The sequence below is a fragment of the Tiliqua scincoides genome, chromosome 7 (assembly GCF_035046505.1).
Source record: "Tiliqua scincoides isolate rTilSci1 chromosome 7, rTilSci1.hap2, whole genome shotgun sequence".
Lineage (NCBI taxonomy): Eukaryota > Metazoa > Chordata > Lepidosauria > Squamata > Scincidae > Tiliqua > Tiliqua scincoides.
The window spans coordinates 64776103-64799784 of NC_089827.1; the positions used below are offsets into that span (position 1 = coordinate 64776103).

Consider the following 23682-nt stretch of genomic DNA (forward strand, 5'->3'; position numbering starts at 1 on the left):
GGAGATATGTTGGAGCCCACACTGGCCTGATGCAACTGCTCTCAGTGTGAGGGCAACTATTTGGCCTCTTGAGTGAGCTGTGGGATGAGGGCTCCCTCCACTGCTTATTGCTTCACGTCTGTGATGCAGTAGTGGCAGCAAAGGAAAGGCCAGCCTTGCTTTGTGCAAGGCCTTTTATAAGCCTTGAGCTATTGCGAGGTCTTCATTCAATCATATAACCCCTGGACACCCCTGGTCACCCCTGGCTTAAAACACATGACTTCTGGTTTCACAGAGAAACCAAAAGTGACTTTTTAATGCCTTATAAGGCATTGGGAGGCCCATGAAAATCCTTGGTGAAACTGGAAGTCATGTGTTTTGAGCTATACAGCTTAGTATAAGTCCAGCAGAAGCTGGGAATGGACTCCCCTTACCTCCATGCGTGGGGGTGCACATGCTGGGGAGGGCTGGACCCAATCCGCAGATAACTGAATCAGTGTATACAGGATCTGTGTATATGGGCCCCCCGTGTAGTCTGAGTTTCTTTGGGGGAAAAAGAATAATAGATCAATCTTTTCCAAACTATGGGTCAAGACCTGATTGACAGATACATGATGCATCCCTCATGCTGAAAAGTTGAGAAACCCCTTATCTAGATGAAACTTACCAACGTTACATATCCAGAGATATGCATGGATGGTAATTCTTGCAGGTCTCTTTCCACTCCTGCTGAAGAAATGATTGTAGGAAGAGGGAAAAAGTGTCTACACTAAATCCCCCTTCAGATGGAATGCAGGGATCCAGGGGCTCAGTGAATACACAGCTGGCTGTTGTATTTATGAACCTCTGGATCGGGGCCAGGACTGCTTTATCAAATGGTTTGCTGAAGTGAGTAGCTCTGTGTACACCTGCCACCTTTCCCACCCCTACAGTCCCACGCCTACAGAGCAAATGGCACTGAAGTGCACAACAATTTAGCGTGAGGGTAATTTAAACAGCTGAGAATGCAAAAGGGTTGGTATGAGAAAAGGGCTAAAGAAAAGGGTATTGGTCCCTCCCATAGTCTTGGACAGAGATATAGAAAGAACTGTTCAAAGTATACATTGGCAGATAAGGCTGTGTAAATGTTAGATGGGGTTAGGAAGGATCTGTCCCTGGTGCAAATCCTAAATGCTAACCACTTAAAAGAGTGATGGAAAGCGATTCACGGAGATGTTATACTTTATACCACCCTTTGTGTGCCACTAGTGTGTCTTTTTGTTTGTGTGCCACTAGTGGCTTACAGATATTTTCAGAGTGGCACTCACAAAGTTGCCTGTCATGGCCGCACTGGCTGAAGCAAGGCTTCACAACAGTGAGCGCACAACACTCCTCCCACCTTGAAGCCCAGAAAGAGAGTGACAAGGGCCAGGGTAGGGCAAAGTGAGCAGAGGCTTAGCAGATCATGTGGGTTGGCAAAACAACCCAAGCAAGTCCAGAGAGGGCCAAAATAAGGTGCGGTGGCACATTCAAGGTCATGTACATAAAAAGTACGTGGCCACTCCTGGGATAGGCCATGCCAATTGGCCATTGTATGCCACATCATATCCCTATGCTGCTTCAAGACAACTGTTTAGGATCAAGGTATCCATTGTTTTAAACAGAGCTACAGCGAACCAAGCTGTGAACTAGCTGTGATGGACAGGGTAATGCCCTGCCTATCTGGACTGTTTAATAAGCCAGTCACCTTCCATAAGGGATGAAATATACTTGGCTTGAGAGTGGCCAGTTGGAACCTGACATTCAAAGTACTGAGGTAGGAAGGGGAAAGGGGCAGGAGAAAAAGGGAGCTAAGCTGAATTTTTTGAGAGAGTTGGGGGTTGGCATTTAGCTGGAATGGAGTGGGGAGTTTTAGTTCTATTGGGGTTGCTTGGAAACTGGAGTCAGGAAGACTCACAGTCATCCGAGACTGTGTCTCCCAGCCCAATCCTATGCACGTCTACTCAGAAGTAAGACCCATTAGCATCAATGGGGCTTACTCCCAAGTGTGGATAGGATTGGACCGTCAGGCTGTTCTATCACTGTATATAAGTGCAGGCTACTGTGGGAGTGAGGTTTTGGTGAAGAAAGCCGCATCCTGGAAAACGGTCTTTCTGGGTGTTAGTATTGTGAGGAGCAGACTTGGACCTTGCCAGATACATACTGTCAAGGTGGTTGTAAAGCCTAACTAATATAGATGGTTTTAGCAAAAGTGGAAGTCATGCCACTTACTTTTACATGCCAAAGTAGTAGTTGGCAACCTTCAGTCTCAAAAGACTATGGTATCGCGCTCTGAAAGGTGGTTCTGGAACAGCGTCTAGTGTGGCTGAAAAGGCCGATTCGGGAGTGACAATCCCTTCCACACTGGGAGCAAGTGCAGTCTGTCCCTGGCCTGTCTCCCTGGCTATGGGCCTTCCTTCTTTGCTTCTTAGCCTCAGATTGTTGGCCAAGTGTCTCTTCAAACTGGGAAAGGCCATATTGCACAGCCTGCCTCCAAGCGGGCTGCTCAGAGGCCAGGGTTTCCCACTTGTTCACTCCTAAGGCCTTCAGATCCCTCTTGCAGATGTCCTTGTATCGCAGCTGTGGTCTACCTGAAGGGCGCTTTCCTTGCACGAGTTCTCCATAGAGGAGATCTTTTGGGATCCGGCCATCATCCATTCTCACGACATGACCGAGCCAACGCAAGTGTCTCTGTTTCAGTAGTGCATACATGCTAGGGATTCCAGCACGTTCCAGGACTGTGTTGTTTGGAACTTTGTCCTGCCAGGTGATGCCGAGAATACGTCGGAGGCAGCGCATGTGGAAAGCATTCAGTTTCCTCTCCTGTGATGAGTGAAGAGTCCATGACTCGCTGCAGTACAGAAGTGTACTCAGCGACTTCAATGCTAGAGTTGGTGCTGATAACAGTTCGTGGCCCACTTGCTTAGGTCAGTTCGGCACTGGGAAGATGAACGAAAATGGCCAACGCCTGCTAGAGTTTTGCTGTCATCACGGTCTCTGTGTCAGCAACACGTTCTTCAACACGAAGCCCCAACATAGAGTCTCTTGGAGACACCTAAGATAAAAGCACTGGCACCAGCTCGACCTGATTCTCACCAAATGCTCCAGCCTTCCCAGCATCAAGATCACACGCAGCTATCAGGGTGCTGCCTGCGATACCGACCACTCGCTGGTGTGCAGCAGAGTGAAACTGCAAACAAAGCAACTGTACCACACAAAAAAGGAAGGAAGACCTCACATTGATACGAGCAAGACCCGGGATCAGAGAAAAGTGGAGGAATTTGCACGAGCGCTTGAGGAATCTCTTCCAGGCCCGGTCGATGCAAACGCATCCAACAGATGGGAACATTTCAAGAATGCCATTTACAACAACGACTTGTCCATATTTGGCAAGAAGACCAACAAGATGGCAGACTGGTTTGAAGCCCACTCTGAGGAGTTGACACCAGTCATTGAGGAAAAGAGGAGAGCTCAAGCAGCATACAAGGCCTGTCCCAGTGAGTGCAACCTGCAGGTCCTCCGAGCTGCTCGCAGCAAAGTCCAGCAGACTGCCAGGAGATGTGCTAACGACTACTGGCTCCAGCTCTGTTCCGAGATACAGATAGCAGCTGACACGGGCAACATCAAGGGGATGTATGATGGTATCAAGAAGGCCCTAAGTCCAACACAGAAGAAAATTGCCCCTCTGAAGTCTGCCGCAGGCGAGGTCATCCAGGATCGGGCGCAGCAGATGGAATGCTGGGTGCAGCACTACTCTGAGCTATATTCCAGAGAAAATGTAGTCACCGAAGAAGCGCTGAACAACATTGAGTGCCTGCCTGTGCTGGAGGAGCTTGACAGTGAACCAACCCTAGAAGAACTTCACGTGGCCCTGGACTCCCTTGCCTTTGGCAAGGCATCTGGAAAAGACAACATCCCTGCTGAAGTCCTAAAGTGCTGCAAAGAGATCATCGTCACTGAGCTGCATGAAATCCTTTGTCTCTGCTGGAGAGAAGGTGGAGTACCTCAAGACGTGAGGGATGCAAACATCATCTCGCTGTACAAGAACAAAGGCGACAGGGGTGACTGCAACAACTACCGTGGCATCTCTCTCCTTAGCGTTGTAGGAAAGTTATTTGCCCGAGTTGCACTAAAGAGGCTCCAGGTACTTGCAGAGAGCGTTTATCCAGAATCACAGTGCGGATTCCGAGCCAACAGGTCCACCACTGATATGGTATTCTCCCTTAGACAACTGCAGGAGAAATGCCAAAGTAAAAGTTCTGAAAAGTATGCATTGGATTGAAAGCTCTTTAACCTACTACAGCAGGGGTGCCCAAACCCCGGCCCTGGGGCCACTTGCGGCCCTCAAGGACTCCCAATGCAGCCCTCAGGGAGCCCCCAGTCTCCAATGAGCCTCTGGCCCTCCAGAGACTTGCTGGAGCCCACACTGGCCTGATGCAACTGTTTGACCTCTTTTGTGAGCTGTGGGATGAGGGCTCCCTCCACTGCTTGCTGTTTCAAATATGTGATGTAGTAACAGCAGCAGCAAAGGAAAGGCCAACCTTGCTTTGTGCAAGGCCTTTTATAGGCCTTGAGCTGTTGCAAGACCTTCATTCATTCGTATAAGTTCATCTTTAATATATTCATTTACGTAAACTTATGTAAATTTATTCAAATTTTAAATGTGAAAATTCTTTTTTCCCCCGGCCCCCGAAACAGTGTCAGAGAGATGATGTGGCCCTCCTGCCAAAAACTTTGGACACCCCCGTACTACAGCAATTAGATTGCAGCTACTTAGGCCATTGTGCCCAGCCACAAGCTGCGATACTGAAACACTGTGTTAAGTTCATACAGTTGAAGTCAAATAAGCAATCTGTCTCCTTTTCTAGAAAGGCAATAATGTCTGTCTTCTTACTCTTCCAAAAACCGACCTCCTGTGTACCTTTGAAGGGAGTGTTGTGCTCCAAATCACAATGCCTAGTCTCAGTGTTCACTGCCCTGAGAACTCATGGATTAGTACCATGGAAGCCATGACTGAATGCGTTTACAGTGCAATCCTAACCTGCACGGGTATAGTCAGACTGCTTGACTTGCACAATATCCATCGCAGGTTAGGAGCATAGGTAAGAGGATATTTTTCCCCTTACCCAGTGTAACACCCCAGCCTGCCCTATGGGACTACTTGGATCTGGGTCAGCTATTTAGCTGGTGCAAATCCGAGAAGCTCGTACCTGGGCTGGGTACAGTGGTTAGGATGCAGCGTGCACTGCCACTGCTGATCCTAGTCTGCTCCCCCGCCTGATCCTCCCCCCGTCCCACGCCCCGCCCAGAAATGCCCCCTGCCAGCCAACCTCCTGCCAGCCTCTCGCACCCCCCCTCCCCACACTACCTATCAGGAACTTGCCTGTGCAGCCAGTGTGGGGACTGAATTCATCACCAGCAGGCCTGTGCACTTCTTTGTACCTGTGTGGCCAGCTCTAGAGTGCTTGCAAACATGCTTTACTGCATGTTTGCAATACTCTGGGCTGGCACATTGGCTGCTATGCCAGCCCAAACCAAAGTTAGGATTGGGCTGTTATTCTGTTATCCTCGTTTAAGATAAGCTGTCAAGCTAGCCACAGGATTTTTTTTTTTAATGCGGATTTATTACGGTTAGAACTCCAAACAAATGTTCACTTGATTTATTTGGGTTATGAAGAGAGAAGTGCAGAATGGATAATTTGTAACAGCTATGTTGCCTTAATGTCAAACAGTCTTACAGTCCAATCCTTTGCACATCTACTTAGAAGTAAGCCCCATTGACTTACTTCCCAGTAAGTGTGTATAGGATTTCTGCCTTAATTTTGTAGATTTTTCAAGGTCATGTATTCTGGTTTAATCAGCATGTTTACAAGGACAAATCTGGATTAATCAGCATGTTTACAAGGAAGTTAGGCCGAATTATTCCTTTTCTGTTATTTCTTTAGTTCTGAACAAAACCATGGTGAACAAATATTAAAATGAAAAATAGATTAGCTAATGTGCCTATAGAATGCGAAGTTATAGTTTTGAAAACACAGTTAAAGTAACATAATACATAAAAACATTTTTTGCTTTTTTAAAGTGTAAATATGTCTTCCCAGAAGTAAGGCTCCCTAAATTCAGTGGGGTTTGCTTTCTGGTGTATCCTACATGTATAACATAATAATTCTTCTTCGCAGTAACAAAATGAGGAAATTGTCTTCCTTTTTTTAATCAACAGAGGTTCAAGATAATCTGGTTCTTTAAACCTTTTCCCTTGTTTTAAATAAAATCACAACATCTTTCAGCTCCTGTTTTTCGAGTTGTTGTTGATGTATTCATTATATGTTAAAATAATAATGTGGCATCAAATAGGGACTTTGAAACATAAAATAGATAATGCCAGCTTCCATGTAAAATTCCTGCTGTAATAGTCTTTATGATCCTTTTATCCCAGCCAGCAGATCTTTGATCACAGAAGCAAATGATTGCTATGAATGAGGATCATCACTGCAAACATATACAGCAGACTGACTCTTGATCCCCTGCCATAATAATGTGGTGGAGACAACTGCCCACATTATTCTGCAATGTCTAAACTATGATGATTTGCGATTTAAATTTATTTCCCCGATTTTTGGCGCTGCAACGGGGATGCAGGTGGAGGAGCAGCTTGCTTTTCTGCTATCTGATGTTAATCCTGATATATCGCTCAGGGTGGCCCATTTCTGCCATGCTGCACAGTTGATAAGAAAGAAAATCGAGAGTATAAACTGATGATTTTATGATTTTATATATGTGTAAAGGGATATTGGTTTTAAATTTGTGTATTTTGTTGTGTTGATTTGTGACTAGCTGGTTGAATGACCGTTAATAAAGTATCTGATCTGATCTGACTCTTGATGCCGGGTTGAATTGGGATCTGAAAGGTAGAGTGAGGATGAAGACCATTGTGTGTTCTTAAGTGTGGTGAAATTGGTTTAAATCAGGAATGTCAAACTCGTTTCATACAGAGGGCCGAAGTTAGCATTTGTGGCACCTGCTGAGATCTGGAAGTGACATCAATAAGCAGAAAGTGATATTAAGCAGATGGCAGCCAGAAGTAAGCACTTTGTTCTCACACAGAAATTCATTAGCTACAAATGACAGAAGAGAAAATGTGCAAATTTTTCATATTTTAAAGATATGAAAGAGCCAGTTATCACACTGGGAGAACTCAATTATAACAAGGCCTGATTAATTGCTTCCAGGGGCCGCATTCGGCCTGTGGGCCTTACATTCGACACCCCTGGTTTAAACAAAGGCTGCGCTAAAGGTGGGCTGACTTTGCAGACCTGTACATTGACTACTAAGGCCCATGTGCAGGACTTCAGCAAAGCCTTTTGATGATGCTTTGAGCAATCTGTAAACATGGGGAAAGTGTATGTTGTGGAGGGGAGAGATTGTATCACATGTTGCTTAGGCCAGTTCCACTCAGCGGGTACTCTGTTGTAGACAGGTATTTTTTTCTCTCAGATGTGCTGCAGTATAGTACTACAATATAATACTACAATATAGTACTGGTGCTACAGTACTACAATATAGTGCTACAATATAGTACTGGTCCACGGTGCATAGGCTTACCTGGTCTTTTCTCCTTCTTTCTTCTGGTTTCTCAGAGCTTCTTGCAAGGCTTGGTGTGCATCCTGTTTGCACAGCAAGCCTCAGTAAACCCTGAGAAGCAGATGAAGGAAGCATCCTGAGAGATGCCACGGACCAGCAACCAATGCGTCACAGACTGGCAACTGGTCCATGAACCACATGGCCTAGGCACTAGGAGTCACTTGCTCTCTTCTGACACTATGCTACTAGGATGGATAATGAACTGTTTCAACTCAGGAAGAGGACAACACGTCTCTGGTTTCCTAGGGAACATACTTTTCTTTTTCCTCAGTTCTTTTTTTTTATCAGCAGTTTGCATCTAAAAAAACAAACCAATACCAGGAAGTCCACAAAACAAACAAACCAAACCCTTTTTGCCACCTCTCACTATGTTTTATTGCTTGTCCTCTCAGACAGTGCCAGAAGAAAGGGAGAGATACTTAGGCAACAGAGTGATGCTGCTTCTCTTCACTGAGCTACAAAGCCAATCTGATGGCTAGCACTGGCCATCTGTACTGGTTCTGGTGTGTTTTGGTGACCTTTTGAAAAGTAGCAGTAATCACTTGAGTGGTGAACAAGGGAGGATATGATGGCAGGACTAGAGTTGTGGTGTAATATTTTCCTTACTGTGTGATCATCTCTAGGTGTGACAGTGTCCTCTTTCTCTTTTGATAAGTCTTCTGCCTATTTGGGTATTTTTGTCTCTGTACTAAGGAAAAAGTTTACCTCTTTGTGTTGAGGAGTGGTTGTGGTATGATGTGTTCTGTTGATCTTGTGAAAGGGGTCAGGGTTCTGTGATGACTTGTGTGGTGAGCAAGGGAAGGTATGGCAGCAGGACTAGCACAGGCTAGTATAAGGGAAGATTGAGGAGACATCTGTGGATTCTCTCTTTGAATAACTCTTCTCTTGACCTGCATTATCCTCTTAACTTTGGTGGTAACCTTCTGGGCTTAAAAATGCTGCTATTCAATACCAGATCAGTAAATAATAAAACCTATGTTAGAGCTGACATGGCATGTGTGCAGAGACCTCTTGGATGAGAGGTTGACCTATCAACTTTACCTACAAGGTTTGCAGGTGTAGTAGCAGGTGAGGTCTGGAGGAGGAATTGTGGTAATCATTGTGAGACTATCTAATGGGCAACCCAATCCTGATCCTGGTCAGTGCCACTGTCTCCTGCACTGCTCAGGCAACAGCCATTGCGAACATGCTGTAAGGCACTTCGCTGCCACCTGTGAGCCTGCAGTGCCAGTGGAGAGGCCAGCGCCAAATGGCGTTGGGCCTATGTGCCTTTCAGATGCCCAGGAGGAGCTTGGAGTGGTAAATTTCCCCACCAGGCAGCAGGGAGGCTTTGTGTGGTGGGAGGAAGGTGAGAGAAGGTGGGGAGGGGCAGAACAGGGTGGAGGGAGGATGGAATGAGGGGAGGATCAGGCCCCTTTCAGAACTGCAGAGACCAACATGGGTCTCCTTGGTTCTGCTCCCTCTAAATAGCAAGCGCAGATCCAAGTAGACCCATAGAGGCCACCAGGGCTCAACACGGGGTGAGGGATCCTCTGTTCCTCTGTTCCCTTACCCCAAGGAGACCTCCTGCAGCTTCCCAAAGCAATGACAATTTTGGTGCTGCTGTCTTCCTGGGTGCCAGGGAAGCTTAGGACTGGACCCTGAGCTGATTCCTAATTTTTAACTGCAATCAAACATTTACAGCTACAACTGCAAGAGCATATTTTATATACTTACTTCTGAGATAGCAAGGGAAAATTAGACTAACTCAGAAGTGAGTATACAAGATATACTCTTGCAGCTGTAGCTGTAAATGTCTGATTGTAGTTAAATATTAGGAATCTGCTCTGATTTGTGGTGTTGTGTTTTTTAAAAAACCAGTAGACATTATAGGAGTGCATCAAAGTTCTATTCAACTGTTCTGATCTGCGTAAAATTTAACTACAGGATTATTCTTTAAAAGTATGTATAATTCATTTTTAAGGTTAGCTTTTAAAAAAGTCTTCAGTGAAGAACATTCTGCACAGGCTATTATGTTTTTGTGTGAAAATTGTAATGGAACTAATCTATCATTCAGATCACTGCATGGAAGCCATATTTTTAAACAAAGATTTAATAAAACTTCATCTGCCCATGGAGAGAACTAAATATGAAATTTATAGATCCCAGTCTTGCTAGATAATTTCAACAACCGTAAAATGTCAACTAATCAGTGCTCTGTGACATGTGAAATTGTAGTGGTTTTAAAAGAAACATATGATTTCAATTAGGTTTTTTTTAAGTAGAAACACCAAATTGCTTCTAATCATGTGTTTGCATCTGTGGTTTCCGTTGGAGGGTGTTGGTTTTTTTAGAATTCTGCAAAGATCCCAGAAGAAACAGAGAAATATTACAGAACACATATTACAAAAAGAAATAGATCTGTCAACACTGCAGTGGTGATTGGGCATACGGATCTGTCAGAAGCTGGAGACTCTCAAATTTTAAAATAGTAAGACTATTGGAAGGTGAGCTGATCAGAGGTGAATGGAGGCAAGGCTTCTATACTGTTCCATACAGTAGTTGTAAGAAAGAAGAATGCTTGCAGATAAAATTTACCTTGCTTTCCAGCTATCAAAATTTTCTCTTCTGCACAGCCAATTAAAGATACAGGAAACATAAGTATTTCTAACATCTCAGAAATAAGTTTATGAAACTAAGGCTGCAATCCTAACCACACATTCCTGAGAGTAAGCCCCATTGAACAAAATAGGATTTACTTCTGAGTAGACCTGGTTAGGATTGTGCCCTTAAGATTAATCCTATTGGACCTCACTGCCACTGGAACACGTGTTCTCCTGGCAGTGACTGCTGCAAAAGCACCACAAAGTTTTCCGGCAGTGTGCCTAGTAGGCTCAGAGTCTTCCTGTGTGCAGTCAGCTCTCCTGCTACCTGCCGGAGCAGGTAAGCCAGCAATAGAGGAGGGAGGGAGCGGGCAGATGGGGAGGGCGGAGCAGGAGGCATACATAGGGACAAAGAGATTTCAGTCCCCTTTTCCTGCTGAAGATTCCTGATCCACCCCAGGCTCGTCTATAATCCCATTAATTGGTTATTTTAAAGTTAGCTATTTTACTATTGTCTTTCAAAGCTGCCCTCCCCAATTTTTTTTAAAGTTCAAACAATCATTTGAAGATATGTGGACAAATTGGAACAGATAGTTGAATTTATTTTTCGTTTTTTAACAAATCGGACATGTGTTTTTGTGCAGTGAGTACAATTATAGTGACATTGAATTATCCCCTGGGGGCTGGGGATAAGAATAGGCCCTCAGTTTGGCTGTACTTGTCCTAAGAGGCGACTAAACAGCCACCGGGTAGATGGGACTCGTCAGCCTGGGAAGGCAGCTCATCTGAGAGAAGGAAAACTCTGATCCCAAACCTCCACTGCCTTGTGGCTACATCCAGTTATGAAAAAGGCTTCAGGAGTCAACCTCGAGGCAAAATCTGGAGCCGGAGTCCCTGAGGCAGTTCATGGCTGAACACAGTCACGTTCTGGTAACTCCTGCGACGCCGCTGGAACCAACCGTATTGGCCTCTGCCTTTCCATTGGACCATTTCAGCGACGTGGAGAGGGGGGATTTGCTGCATGGGTAACAGCCTATCCTCCATACCTACTTTACCCAGGCTTCGCGCACTGGAGAGGACACTCTGTTCCAGAACCACTCACTATTCAGATCGTGACACCATAGTCTTCTGAGACTGAAGGATGCCACCAACAAATTAATGCTGCCAGTAGTGCTGCGGTAGGTACAGTCTAGCTTGCTTTGATACAGAAGAGAGCACCTTAGCATCTCCAAGAACAGAAATCCTGCTTATTGAAGACTGTTGGAATTGCCTCTTAAGTAGTCGCAGGATTTTTGTTGGTGAGGCCTTCTTCCCTGCTGGATTTGTTGTTCTGCTCAGTAAAGATGAACAAAGTAATGGCTCCATCTGCTGGAAATTGAAATACACACACATTTAATGCATTTTTTTTCATTGCATGCACTTTTGTTTAGTTAACTAACACCACAGTAACCATCTGGTTAGATGTCTACTGCAAAGTGGCAGAATGAAAGTTCATACTTCGAAAAGATTTAAAGTTAAACTAACCCACAGATGTTCATGAAACTTATTTTGTCATTTCATGTATTTTTTTTTAATATGGTTACTTGAATGCTGAAGATGGACAGTGCAGAGGATAGTTGGACAGTGTTTTCTAGGAATAAAACAGAGTGTGGGCACTGGAAGAGAGGGGCTGTGGTGTTAGTCAGTAGCTATGTCACAAACTGTATTTAGTAACTGCCCGTAACATCTGCGAAATTGCTATGGCAATGAATGTGCTTATTCAGAAGGATAGTAGTATCCTGTTGGCACTGCCAGGAAAGGGATGGCTGCCCTGAGGTGAATGATATTGGGGTGTCACAAGAAGTTGCCTCTGGAGCTAGAGAAGGTTGTGGCAGGACTCCTTTCTGTCTCCCAGTTTGTCAAGGGATCCAGTAGCCTCAGAGAAAGGGAAGGGAGGGGGTTCCGTCACCCACTGGTCCTCTTTCCTGCCAGTAACCAGTATCACTAGAAGGCCAGCATCCTACCTGCTAGCCAGCCTCCTCCAGACTGCCTGGGGTTATATATATTTCGCCCCCAAAAAACCTTACTTGTATCATCCAATCATGTGGTAGTGAGATGCTCCCAGCTCAGATGTCAAAATTTAGGAGATAACAAATTTTGGACTTAGACAAAATATGCACTTGCAACAGCTATGCTGATTCTGCTAGTCAGTTTGTACAAACAGCAATCAAAATGATCCCCATTTGCCAAGCATGCTAAATAATCTGTCTCGAAGTGTCCATGCGGAATTCCGGATGCTCTTATGTCTCTCTCATGGACACAGCCCCCGCCACCCCAAAGTATAAATTTGTTTCTCTCAATATATGATTACTGTTATGTTGCCAGCTTGCAAATACTAGCAACAGACTGTGTGCTGATGAAGCTGTTGGACACATCTGGAGTGGTCTTTATCCTTCAATCTAATTTGCTAACAGTTAACTCTGGACGGAGACTGTAAGTACTGCTCCCCAGTACAGCTATCAGAAGCTGCATCAGCCTCACAGCAAGGATTATCATGGGGTGGTTTGTGTGTGTCTGTGTGTGACCTGATTTGACCCGTCGCTTATCTGTAAATGAAGCATTCTGTTTGGGTTATAAGAATACAACATGCATGATGTGAGCCCATCACAGGTTTTACTTTAGGTGATTTTTGGACTGCCACAATCAGCAAAAGTTCATACTAGCCTTGTACAAATATCGGTGTATTTATTTTGGAGTTTAATTAGCACAATCTGGAAAATGTTATATGCTTTTCTCACTGGACCCAACAGTTACAGAGGAATTAAGCATATTTAATTTTTCTACAGTTGCCCCGTTATTGGCATTATTCCACTTACGTATTTTTTCCTTCCTAATAAACGAATCCTATGAATGGATAATTTAACTTTACAACAAATCTCTTTTTCAAGCAAAATTTGGTCTTCACTAGAATACTTTGGACAGGGTTCATAGAATAATGAGAATTAATATTGATCCTCTTGCTCATAACTAATGTTGTACAACCTTTAATAAGTTCAGTGTTCAATATTGCTGTTCCAGTTCCTCTGTTTTAACAGAACATCTATACAAGCCTCTTCCATAGACAAATCTGAGTTAGGATAATTTGTTTTTCTCTCAGTGCACAGAAAAGTGGGAAGGTTTGGATAGGTTACAGCTATTAAGGAAATGACTTGTCTGTGCCCTATATATGATGAAATCATTTATTCATTCATAAAGTGCAACAGATAAACGTCCCAAACTAAAAGCAGTTCTGCAGTGAAAAATCTGGGGTGAAACTATTGTTAGGGGTGGCTTCCTGTGTATGTTTTGATTAGATTTTCACTGTACATTATGTTTTCCTTCCAAACGGCAAGGCAAGCGTGCAAGGGTTATGTCATGCTTATTTCAGCTTTTCAGTGGCAATCATTGAGGAAAGTAATGCTGAAAAGACCATGCAAGCTGTCTAAGAAGTAGATTAAAAAAAAATCACAAATCAAGTAAAGGCAGAAAATAATTATGTAAAAAGTCTTAGTAAAAGGAAACATGTTAACCTGGCACCTCAGCGGTGCTGTAGGTGGTTCACCCATCTGTCTAGGGCAGTGTTTCTCAAACTGTGGGTTGCGACCCACTAGGTGGGTGGCGAGACAATTTCAGGTGGGTCCCCATTCATTTCAATATTTTATTTTTAATAGACTTGATGCTACCATGTTCTGTGACTACATTTGGGGAACTGTTACAGACCTGTACATTGAACAGACTACTCTGTATATGCTTTTAACAATTATGGAAAATGGGACTTATTCCTGGGTAAGTGTGGGCAGGATTGCAGCCCAGGATTGTTAAAAATTTTCCTGCTTGATGATGTCGCTTCCGGTCATGACGTTACTTCCGGTGGGTCCTGACAGATATTCATTCTAAAGAAGTGGGTTCCAGTGCTAAAAGTGTGAGAATCAATGGTCTAGACAGAGAGACTATTCCAAAGGTGAGGTGCCACCTGTGAAAAAGGACTCTCCCCAATCTCCACCCACCTAGTCTCTGATTATGGAAAAGCACAAAGAAGTGTCAGGAGCTGATTTCAAAGACTGGGTAGTTTCATATGAAGAAGCGGATTCTTTAAATACTCTGATCAGTGGTCCCTAACTATTTAATGCTTCAAAGGTCAAACACTTGGAATTATGCCTGGAAACAAATGATAAGAGAACTTTTAGAACAGGCAAGCTGTGTTCAACCCATCTGTACAGCAATCTAGCTGTTCTGTTCTGAACCAGTTGAACATTTGATGAGTTTTCAAAGACCACCCCATATATACTGTACACAGCATTACAGTAATTGCAACCTCTGCCTTCTCTGTCTGAGCTGAATCCTTGGGTAACACTTTCAACAGTATTTTCCTTTTTGCAAAAAAAAAAAAAAAAAAATTTCCATGTTAAAGAGAAATGTCTGTTCTGTTCAAGCTTTATCCATCATTTTTAACTATCCTTTTACCATCATTTCAGTCATACGTTTTACTAGCTGTTGTTCATTGGCTTCGGGGGAGCAAAAAACCAAAGACTTTCATAAATGTGTTTTGTGCTCCCTAAAGCACAGTATTGGCTTATGCTTCTTCTCTAGATGGGTTGAGTCATGCAGTATGAGTTTTGTGGTGTGTTTTTTGCTGCGATGAACTCTGGCCTGATTACCCAGATTCCTTTTGTACAGTTTTTGTAGCACGTCATAGGAAGCTGCAATTACTTGGGGACTAATGTACCTTTCTGTGAGGAGGAGAGATTCCAGCACATAACTCGGGGTGGGGTGGGGGGTGAGGATCAGAATGACCCTTGTTTAGGGTTATTTCTAGTTATTACAATACATTTTTAGAACTTTAATGAAATAAACACTGCTGTATGATTGCCGTCAGATCCGCCCATCCTTGGAAGCATGTATAATGCTTCCTGGATAATATTCCTGATTAGATTTTGTGTAAACATAAGTCAGTACACAATGTTGGTGTGAGTTTGTACTGAGTCAAGAGTTTTACATGGCTTTTGGAAATGAGAGGCTGCACAAGGATTTGCTGAATTCGGTCTCTGCTAGTGGCATTCTCATAGAAGGCTCAAAGGTGATGTGTTCAAGAGCAGTTCAGTTATCAGTGCCTTGAGGACAGTTCTGCTTTTGCCACTGTGTTTCTACACATAGGCTGCTTTAATCACTGTGGCTTGTCTAAGGATTCTAAAAATCTCTGTGTCTTATGGGAGTAGATCAGTTTAATTATTGTACACATACAGTGTTGTACAAATTCTAAGAAACAGGTATTAGGTTGAAGTCGATGAAATCAGTGAGCTCTCAGATCAATTCAGGATTCAGAAAAGGTTTTCCAACTTTAAAAAAGCATGACATATTGGTTAGCATTATTTAAAACTGTATATCATTTTTAAATTTTAAAAAGGTTCACAAAGTTTACTAACAAAATAAATGAAATTATGTTGGCCCATAATAGTAATGTCTATTAGGGTAGGTACATACTTGTTCACTGTCATTTATATGAAAGGTAATAATGCATAAGGAAATGGCTTTTTGTGTCTATGGGAATTAGTTTGATTAGATACCCAATCCTGTCCCCCTCCATTCTCCGCCATGTAGCCATGTTGATGGAGCGTGTACTGCATGCAGTGGTGAGGGGGGTGATCAAAAGGCAAGTGAAAGGTAAGTAAAAATACAGTATTACGTACCTCACAGTAGGCTACTTGGTCACCAATGGTCTTCTCAGATCTGTGTCAAGGAGAGGTGGTGGCATGTTGGGCTTAAAAAACAGAGATAGCATCAAGGCACATGCTGCTGCTAGCCCTCCACCCTCTCTTGCACCCTGCCCTCCCTGTCCCCCCAATGACACCTGAACCACCCCATCTGGAACCCTATCTGCTCCATCCTAGGCCAGGTCCATCTGTGTTGGGCATGCAGAACCACCACCTCTGTACACTGGCGGTTCTGAAGCTCATGGCAGCAGCACACCATTTAGGGTGACACAATGGATCATCGGATCCATCCATCATAAATACCGCATTGCACATCTTTATTCCGGTAACCAAGCATCAGGATAATAATGTTTTGTCTCCTTTTATTGCCTAATGTGACATTACTTATTGGGTCCAATGTACAAAATATCAAATAGGCTATATTTTGTATCCAGGTACATTGTTAGTACCTTTGACATTCTATTCTAATTAAGAATGCTTTTGCATTCTAAAGCCATGTCACCAAATGGTATGAAAAGATAATTAAACTTGCTAGCACTCAACCAGAAACTTTGAAATCCTGCAGCAATTCTGGAAATGGTAGCCTTTGTTTTTTGTGCCAAGATCTGAAAGCAAACAGAAATTATTTTTGTCTCGAAACTTACTACTGCTCCTGGATAGCTTTACAGATATGCTTTTAAGATATGCTTAAAGCTTAAAGATAAGCTTTATAAATATGCTCCTGGATAGCTTTTAAGATATGACCGAAAGTACACAAAAATAGGAAATGCAGTGTACTCACTGTGCTGTTGTCAGACATAACCTAAACCTTTTCAGGTTCAAGTTCTGAGAAAACTTGTTTACAACAGAACCTGGCTGCGCGCAGTGCTGTTTGGTTGATGTTGCTTGGGACTGCAAAGTAATAATGGACTAAATGTCTGGGGACACTAGTTGAACAACTGAACAAGAGGTCAAGTGAAGACAAGAATGTTTTTCATGAACTACTGTGGAAAGAACTGAGCTTTGTGCTTAGTCTGAGAACCAGAGATTCAGTAAAATTATGTAGATCAGTGTTTCTCAAACTGGTGGGTCATGACCCACCAGTCAGAGAAGCACTCTGCTCTGGTCCCATAGGGGAAGGGGGAGGGGAATGAGAGCAATGTGACCCCCAGGATCACACTGCTGTTGGGGAAGATAGGGGTTTTATTAACTTGCCTTCTTCAGTGCTGGCCTGGAGGGGGGGCGGGGATCCCCTTGGAGCCCTTTGCAGGGCTCTCCAAGCCTCTATAAGTATAAAAAATGTGATTGAAAACCACTTCTGGTTTCGCGATAAAAAACTGGAAGTTGTTTCCGATTGATTTTTCTTACACTTACAGAGGCTTGGGGAGCGCCCTGCTCCACAGGGATTCCCACATCCCCTGGAGATGGGCACTGTGGAAGGTGTTAAAAAAAAAAATCCTGGGGGTTGTGTTGCCTTCCACAAAGACTGAAGTGTTTGTGTTGCCCCTCCCGCCCACCCACAAAGACTTAAGTGATTCCCTCCTCCTGAGGAAGACTCTGGGAACTACTTATGTAGATTGTATAATTAGGAAAACCAAGGATGCAATTGATATACGCAGCAAATGAAAAAAAATGTATGGGATTTTTTAAGTCTTGAAGATCAAGCTTTTAACTTGATAATTGATTGTAAACAGTCTTGAGAATAAATTCCATTACATAAATTCTGAATATTTTCTATTTGAAGTAAAATCACGAGGCGTTGAGTTCTTTAACTGTGTTGGTTATGCTAGAATTTCAAATACCTTAGTGCGCAGAACTCCTCCCTCCCGCCAGTTTCTGGCATCAGAGTTTTATTCCCACAAGGTTTGTCATACCCTATGGTCATAAATTAATTTCTGCTTAGAATTATTTATGAATCATTTAATGGAAATACGCTTTTGGTTGCCTCTCTCTCTCTCTCTCTCTCTCTGTGGTGTAAAAAAGGCAACCTCTAATCCATTTTGATTTTAATCTCTTTATAGGTAGAAAGACATGACATGAATACTCTCAGTTTGCCTCTTAACATCCGTCGAGGAGGTTCAGACACCAACCTAAATTTTGATGTACCCGACGGTGTGTTTGAGTTTCAGAAGGTAAAGCTCAGTGCAGACAGCCTGAAACAAAAGATTCTGAAAGTTACAGAGCAGATTAAAATAGAACAAACTGCTCGGGATGGCAACGTTGCAGAGTATTTAAAACTGGTAAACAGTGCAGACAAACAACAAGCCGGACGGATTAAACAAGTCTTTGAAAAGAAGAATCAAAAGTCTGCCCATTCTATAGCCCAGCTGCAGAAGAAACTGGAACAGTATCATAGAAAGCTCAAGGACATAGAACAAAATGGCTCCTCCAAAAACTCCAAGGATGCTTCCAAAGACAGCTTGAAGGAAATCCAACATTCCCTAAAGGATGCCCCTGGAAAATCTCGAACTGCTGGCCACAGCAACGACAGCAGCAAAACAGGTGTTCCAGGGGTCTCTTTGACACCACCAGTGTTTGTTTTCAGCAAATCCAGAGAGTTTGCAAACTTGATTCGGAATAAGTTTGGTAGTGCTGACAATATTGCTCACTTAAAGAGCAGCCTGGAGGACTTTAGACCAGAAACTAGTTCCAGGACCTATGGCGGCAGTGCCACCATAGTGGCCAAACCAAAATACACCAGTGATGACGAATGCTCAAGTGGGACATCTGGCTCTGCAGATAGTAATGGCAACCAGTCCTTTGGCCACAGTGGGACAAATGCTCTGGACAGTCAAGGAAAGCTCTCCATGCTCTTGGAGGAACTGCAAGAAATAAAGAAAGCACAATTTCAATTATCGGATGAGATAGAGAATTTAAAAGTGCAGTTTAAGAGAGACTATGGCTTTATTTCTCAAACCCTGCAAGAGGAAAGATACAGGTATACTATACTGAAGCATACTTGATCTCCACCCTTGACCATGATCAGTATAAAGCCAAAGGACCAGTTTTGTGTTTTTTGGAACATGGGCAGTGGGGTTGCAGTGTTAAGCCTGGGTGACATTAGATATGCAGGCTATGTCAGGAAGTAGCAGCAAGGTTGAGGAATACAAAAAATCTGAAAGGAACCAAGACTGGTGACCAGTGACTACAGGACAGAGAGGGGGGCACCAGGAGCCGTTAGAAGGAAGTGCACCAGAAAAGAACCAAAATACTGTAATTAGAAAGGACAAGGAAGGAAAGGAATGAGTTCAGGATAACGTTGCTATTATTGAGCATAGGAGATGAAGTTGGGGGCAATCCCTTTCACTATACTTCTCTCCACTGTTCCTTGTGGTGCACCCCAAAGCTGCTTGGTTTTCCTAGGGGCACTTACATGGAGCTAATCACCTTTTTATTGTGAGCAAGGTTAGCATCAAATACATACATTCACAAATCTTGATCATCTCACAAGTGCCTTATATTACATAATTGCACATACATATGCTACCATCAAAACTTTGTTTTAACAAACCTCCAATGATGATATAAAGCAGAGCCTGGTGAACAATTCTTTTTGAATAGCACCTCCGTACTATCAAACCGTGTTGTGAATCCCTTCTTGATTTTTATGGTGGAATCTGCTGATATTTCATTACAAGCTGGGCAATTTTCATTTTTCAGAAACAATAGTTTGTTGCCTATCTGGTAAATGATGGCTGTTGATATTGATTCAGGACAATGAGATATTGCACAGCATGTCTGAAACAGGTCAAATATTGAGGGTCTCTACACAGGTTTAATTTCTTTTTTAGAGATACACAAAACAGTCTACACATACTCAGAAAACTGTAACATGTGCAAGCAGAAAATACCTATTTCTGGTTACATGTACAGACCTGTAGGTCTATATGCATGGGAGATTGGCTGTATCTAATCTGCCACATGCTTGTTACTATATCAGTGTATAAATAATCTTTCTGTGTTTGCTTATTTCCAGAGTTAACAGTTTTATCCTATGAGCATTCGAGAAAATAAATTACACCTTTTGTCAAGGTCTGAGTTGGTTTCCACAACTGTGTGTTAACAGTTTTAACTCAGGGACTGCAGTATTGATGGAGGGGGAAAAAAAACTAATATAAAACAAAAGTCCTTCCTAATGGTTTACACCAGTGGTTCCCAAACTATGAGCCATGGATCCCTGGGGAACAGCAGAAATCAGCTAGGGGAGCTACAGAATCCTCATGAAAAACCTATACAATGTACAAGTTTGTAGCCCTAATGGGAAGCCATGAACAATGGCCCAGTAAGTCAAGGGAACCACCACTTGAAAAATGGTTTACACTGTTCAGCTTATAGACAAGGCAGCTTACTTCCCTAAAGTCAATCTATTCAAGTCATAACCCACAAATATGAATATGTGTATACACTTAAATGTGATTTTGCATAAGTTTAATTTGTAAAAATCTTTCACTGTTGTTGCCAAGGTATGAGCGATTAGAAGACCAGCTGAATGATCTCACAGACCTGCATCAGCATGAGACAGCCAACTTGAAACAAGAGTTAGCTAGTATTGAAGAAAAAGTAGCATATCAGGCCTATGAGCGGTCACGAGATGTTCAGGTATCCACTTTTAAAAATTTAATACATATTGTGTGTTTCCCATGAAAAACTTTTGCTTCCTCCAGGGCAGTAATGTCCATATCCAGACCTTCCACATCTGCTAATTATTTATATGTAGATTAGAATGGAACCATGAAGTGATAGCCACTCGACTGCTGTGACCTAAGAATTGGCCTCGGCTTTCCCTGGGAAATTTTATAATCCTCCTAAATCAGTAAGTTTTATTAGTTGTGCATAGATGGGAGTTGACCATAATGAATTAGATCTCATGCTGAACTAGAAGGACAAGTAAAGAAAGGGAGAATGATAAGTTTAGGATAATTATGTTATGTTATAGCACATTTGGCTATAAAGATTTGCTTAACAGCCTAGTCCTAACCTGTGCTGGAACAGGCAGACTGGTAGGCCTGCACTGTATCCAGCGCAGGATTGGGGCTAGCTGCGGCTCAGCTTGGGGCAAGAGGAATTTAATTTCCTCTACCCTGGGTAACGAAGCAGCAGCGCCAATGAGGCTACTCAGATCTGCTTCACCTAAAGTAGTAGTGCAGGTCCAAGCAGCCTGGCGCTGTGCCAGGTCACTCAGGACTGGGATTTGGATCTAGCCCATGTGCCGGATCCTGGCTTCACCCCCTCTCAGGCCTGATCCAACCACAGGCCCGCCCACCTTCCCTCTGCCCTAGAATGCCCAGGTTCTGCCCTCCCCTGACCCCAGCACCAGCCTGACTTGACCAGCACAACCTCACCCATCGCAGCTTCCCCGACTGACAAGGATATGCAAATATGCCTTATAGCATGTTTGTGACACTTCCAGGCTGGCGCAAGGGATTTGCACAAGCTCAAAAAGTGTTTAGGATTGTGCTCTTTTAAATAAAATAAATAACAGTGGTAGTTTCTGATCCTATTTCTCTCTCACCTCCACCCCTCCTTTTTTGCCAATAGGAAGCCTTGGAATCTTGCCAGACACGGGTTTCTAAGCTGGAGCTCCATCAGCAGGAACAACAAACACTGCAGTCCGAAACAGTTAACGCCAAAGTCCTACTAGGGAAATGTATAAATGTGGTCTTGGCCTTCATGACTGTCATCCTAGTGTGCGTCTCAACCATCGCGAAATTTCTAGCTCCTATGATGAAAAGCCGTTTCCACATTATTTGCACCTTTTTTGCAGTGACTCTCCTTGCAATTTTATGCAAGAACTGGGATCACATTGTCTGTGCCATAGAAAAGATGATCATACCAAGATGAACCCACAACTCCAGAGCACTTCTATTTTTTAAAGAAACAGAATACTTCTAAGCAAACCACCAGGGCTTTTGTTTTGCAAACTACGTAGATGAAGATTTTTTGCCTTCTGGGTATCAATGTGTAAGACTGATAACTCCCAGCAGCACATTTGCTTGATTCATCATGTTGTAGGGAATGAGGTGACTCTCATATGAATTGGTTACTTGTGTAAATCTCTTTGCCTTAATCCAATCAAATTTTCCACATCACAGATCTCCTAATACCTAAGTCCTGACTACATTATATTGGATCTTATAATACTTATCAGTAATAACCACCCTACTTGAGAAACTGAATGTGGTTGAGAGACTGCATTATCCCACCTTTCCATAATCACTAGTTTCTCTTTCCCTTATAGAGCATATGCAAATGGTCAACTGCGAAATATACATCTTTGGAGCTTTTCACCATATTTCCTGTATTTCCTCACGACCAATGGTCATGCTTGCGACGGAATTTAATATCTCTCTTGCATATTACTGACATCTGTCAAGGAGCATTCTTGACTAACTATTTCTAGAGATTTCATACCATACAAATTTATATTCTAATTCTTTTTCTTGATGTTAGTATATTTTTAACAGCTGCCACTGCTGATGAATGGATCTGTCATGCCTGTGGTTCTTTCCATGATCCAACTGGTGGTCTCTGTACATTTGGGGAAAATCTCAATGGTTTGTGATAAATTCCTTTTTAACAGACATGCAAAGAGGAAGGAGAAATTCTGTAGAAAAGCTATAGGGGATCTTGTTGTAACTAGATGTGGGTGGTACCATAGAAGAAGAAACGACATGAGTAGAGAAGTATAATCTTAAAAATTAGAAAGAGAAGATTAAACACTTACCCATTTGTTTTGCTTTGTTCTCTTCCCCCTCTCTATCTCATTGCCCCACCTACCTCTGACTAATCATCTCTCTACTTCTGTAATGCTGACTAGTGTTGCTCTACCAACCTACATCCAGGGTAGTATTCACCAATCAGTGTGTTTCAATCTACAATAACACCGCTGTCACTGTGAAGCTTGTACTGAAATAAAACTTCATGTAAGAAAACCTTTGTATAAGAAATTTGAATAAATCTGGCTAGGAAGTGAGAAGGTGGGTGATACACCGCTGTTTCTGTTCAAATTTAGTTTTTTAGATAGAAAGACACCTGCTTATTTCATTTACAGCACTAGTTGGGGGCAAGTTTCTCCTACTTTATGTGCAGTTTCTCCTTCTGTGTGTATTAGTAAGTTTGAATCTTCTTGATGAAGCAGTTGTACTGCTATCCTGTTGCACATCTCTTTTATTTCTGTGGGGCTTATGCAAGATAAATTTCTAGTGGACAATGCTCCAAAGGCACCTCAGATGGAAGCCATTTGCCCATGTAAATAAAGGTGCAGGTGGCTAGTTCTTGACTACTGCTATCCCTGACTTACTGAAAACCCTGAAAGGTCAAGACTAGAGTTCCCTTGGAATTTCTAAGTTCAGGAAAACCATTTGCAAAGATAATTTCTCTGTACTAAGGATTATAAAAGCTGTGCAGCCCTCATGGGAAACCCCAGAATCTAGAAAGTCCCCTATGGGCTTGACATGATTTTGGGAGTTATGGAGAAGAGCACAGCAAATTCGGGTAACATTTGCACTTTAAAAGTGGTTTAATATCAATATGTGCAATTTTTTTTAAAGTAGAAGTGGACATGATGGAAAAACGAAACAGCTCAGTGTTGAGCACTGTTAACTATTTCTCTTTCAAAAACAGCAACAAGTTATTGGCATGTAGCTGCAGACTCATCTATGAAAGCTTATGCTATAGTACATTTCTTACAGCCCAATCCTATGCATGTCTACTCTGAAGTAAGTCCCATTAGTCAATGGGGCTTACTCCCAAGA

The 23682-nt window shown here is 42.9% G+C and overlaps 1 protein-coding gene across 5 annotated transcripts in view; it reads left to right on the forward strand.

Moving 5' to 3' along the window:
• TMCC3 (transmembrane and coiled-coil domain family 3) overlaps nucleotides 1–23232 on the forward strand; it is a 123461-nt gene extending 100229 nt beyond the window's left edge. For all 5 annotated transcript variants that reach the window (XM_066633308.1, XM_066633313.1, XM_066633311.1 and 2 more), the window contains exons 2-4: nucleotides 17950–18866; nucleotides 20392–20527; nucleotides 21467–23232. In XM_066633308.1, coding sequence (XP_066489405.1) covers nucleotides 17950–18866; nucleotides 20392–20527; nucleotides 21467–21769 — 1356 coding nt within the window. In that variant the 3' untranslated portion in view covers nucleotides 21770–23232. The remainder of the gene's footprint in view (nucleotides 1–17949; nucleotides 18867–20391; nucleotides 20528–21466) is intronic.
• Nucleotides 23233–23682: the final 450 nt, after the last annotated feature.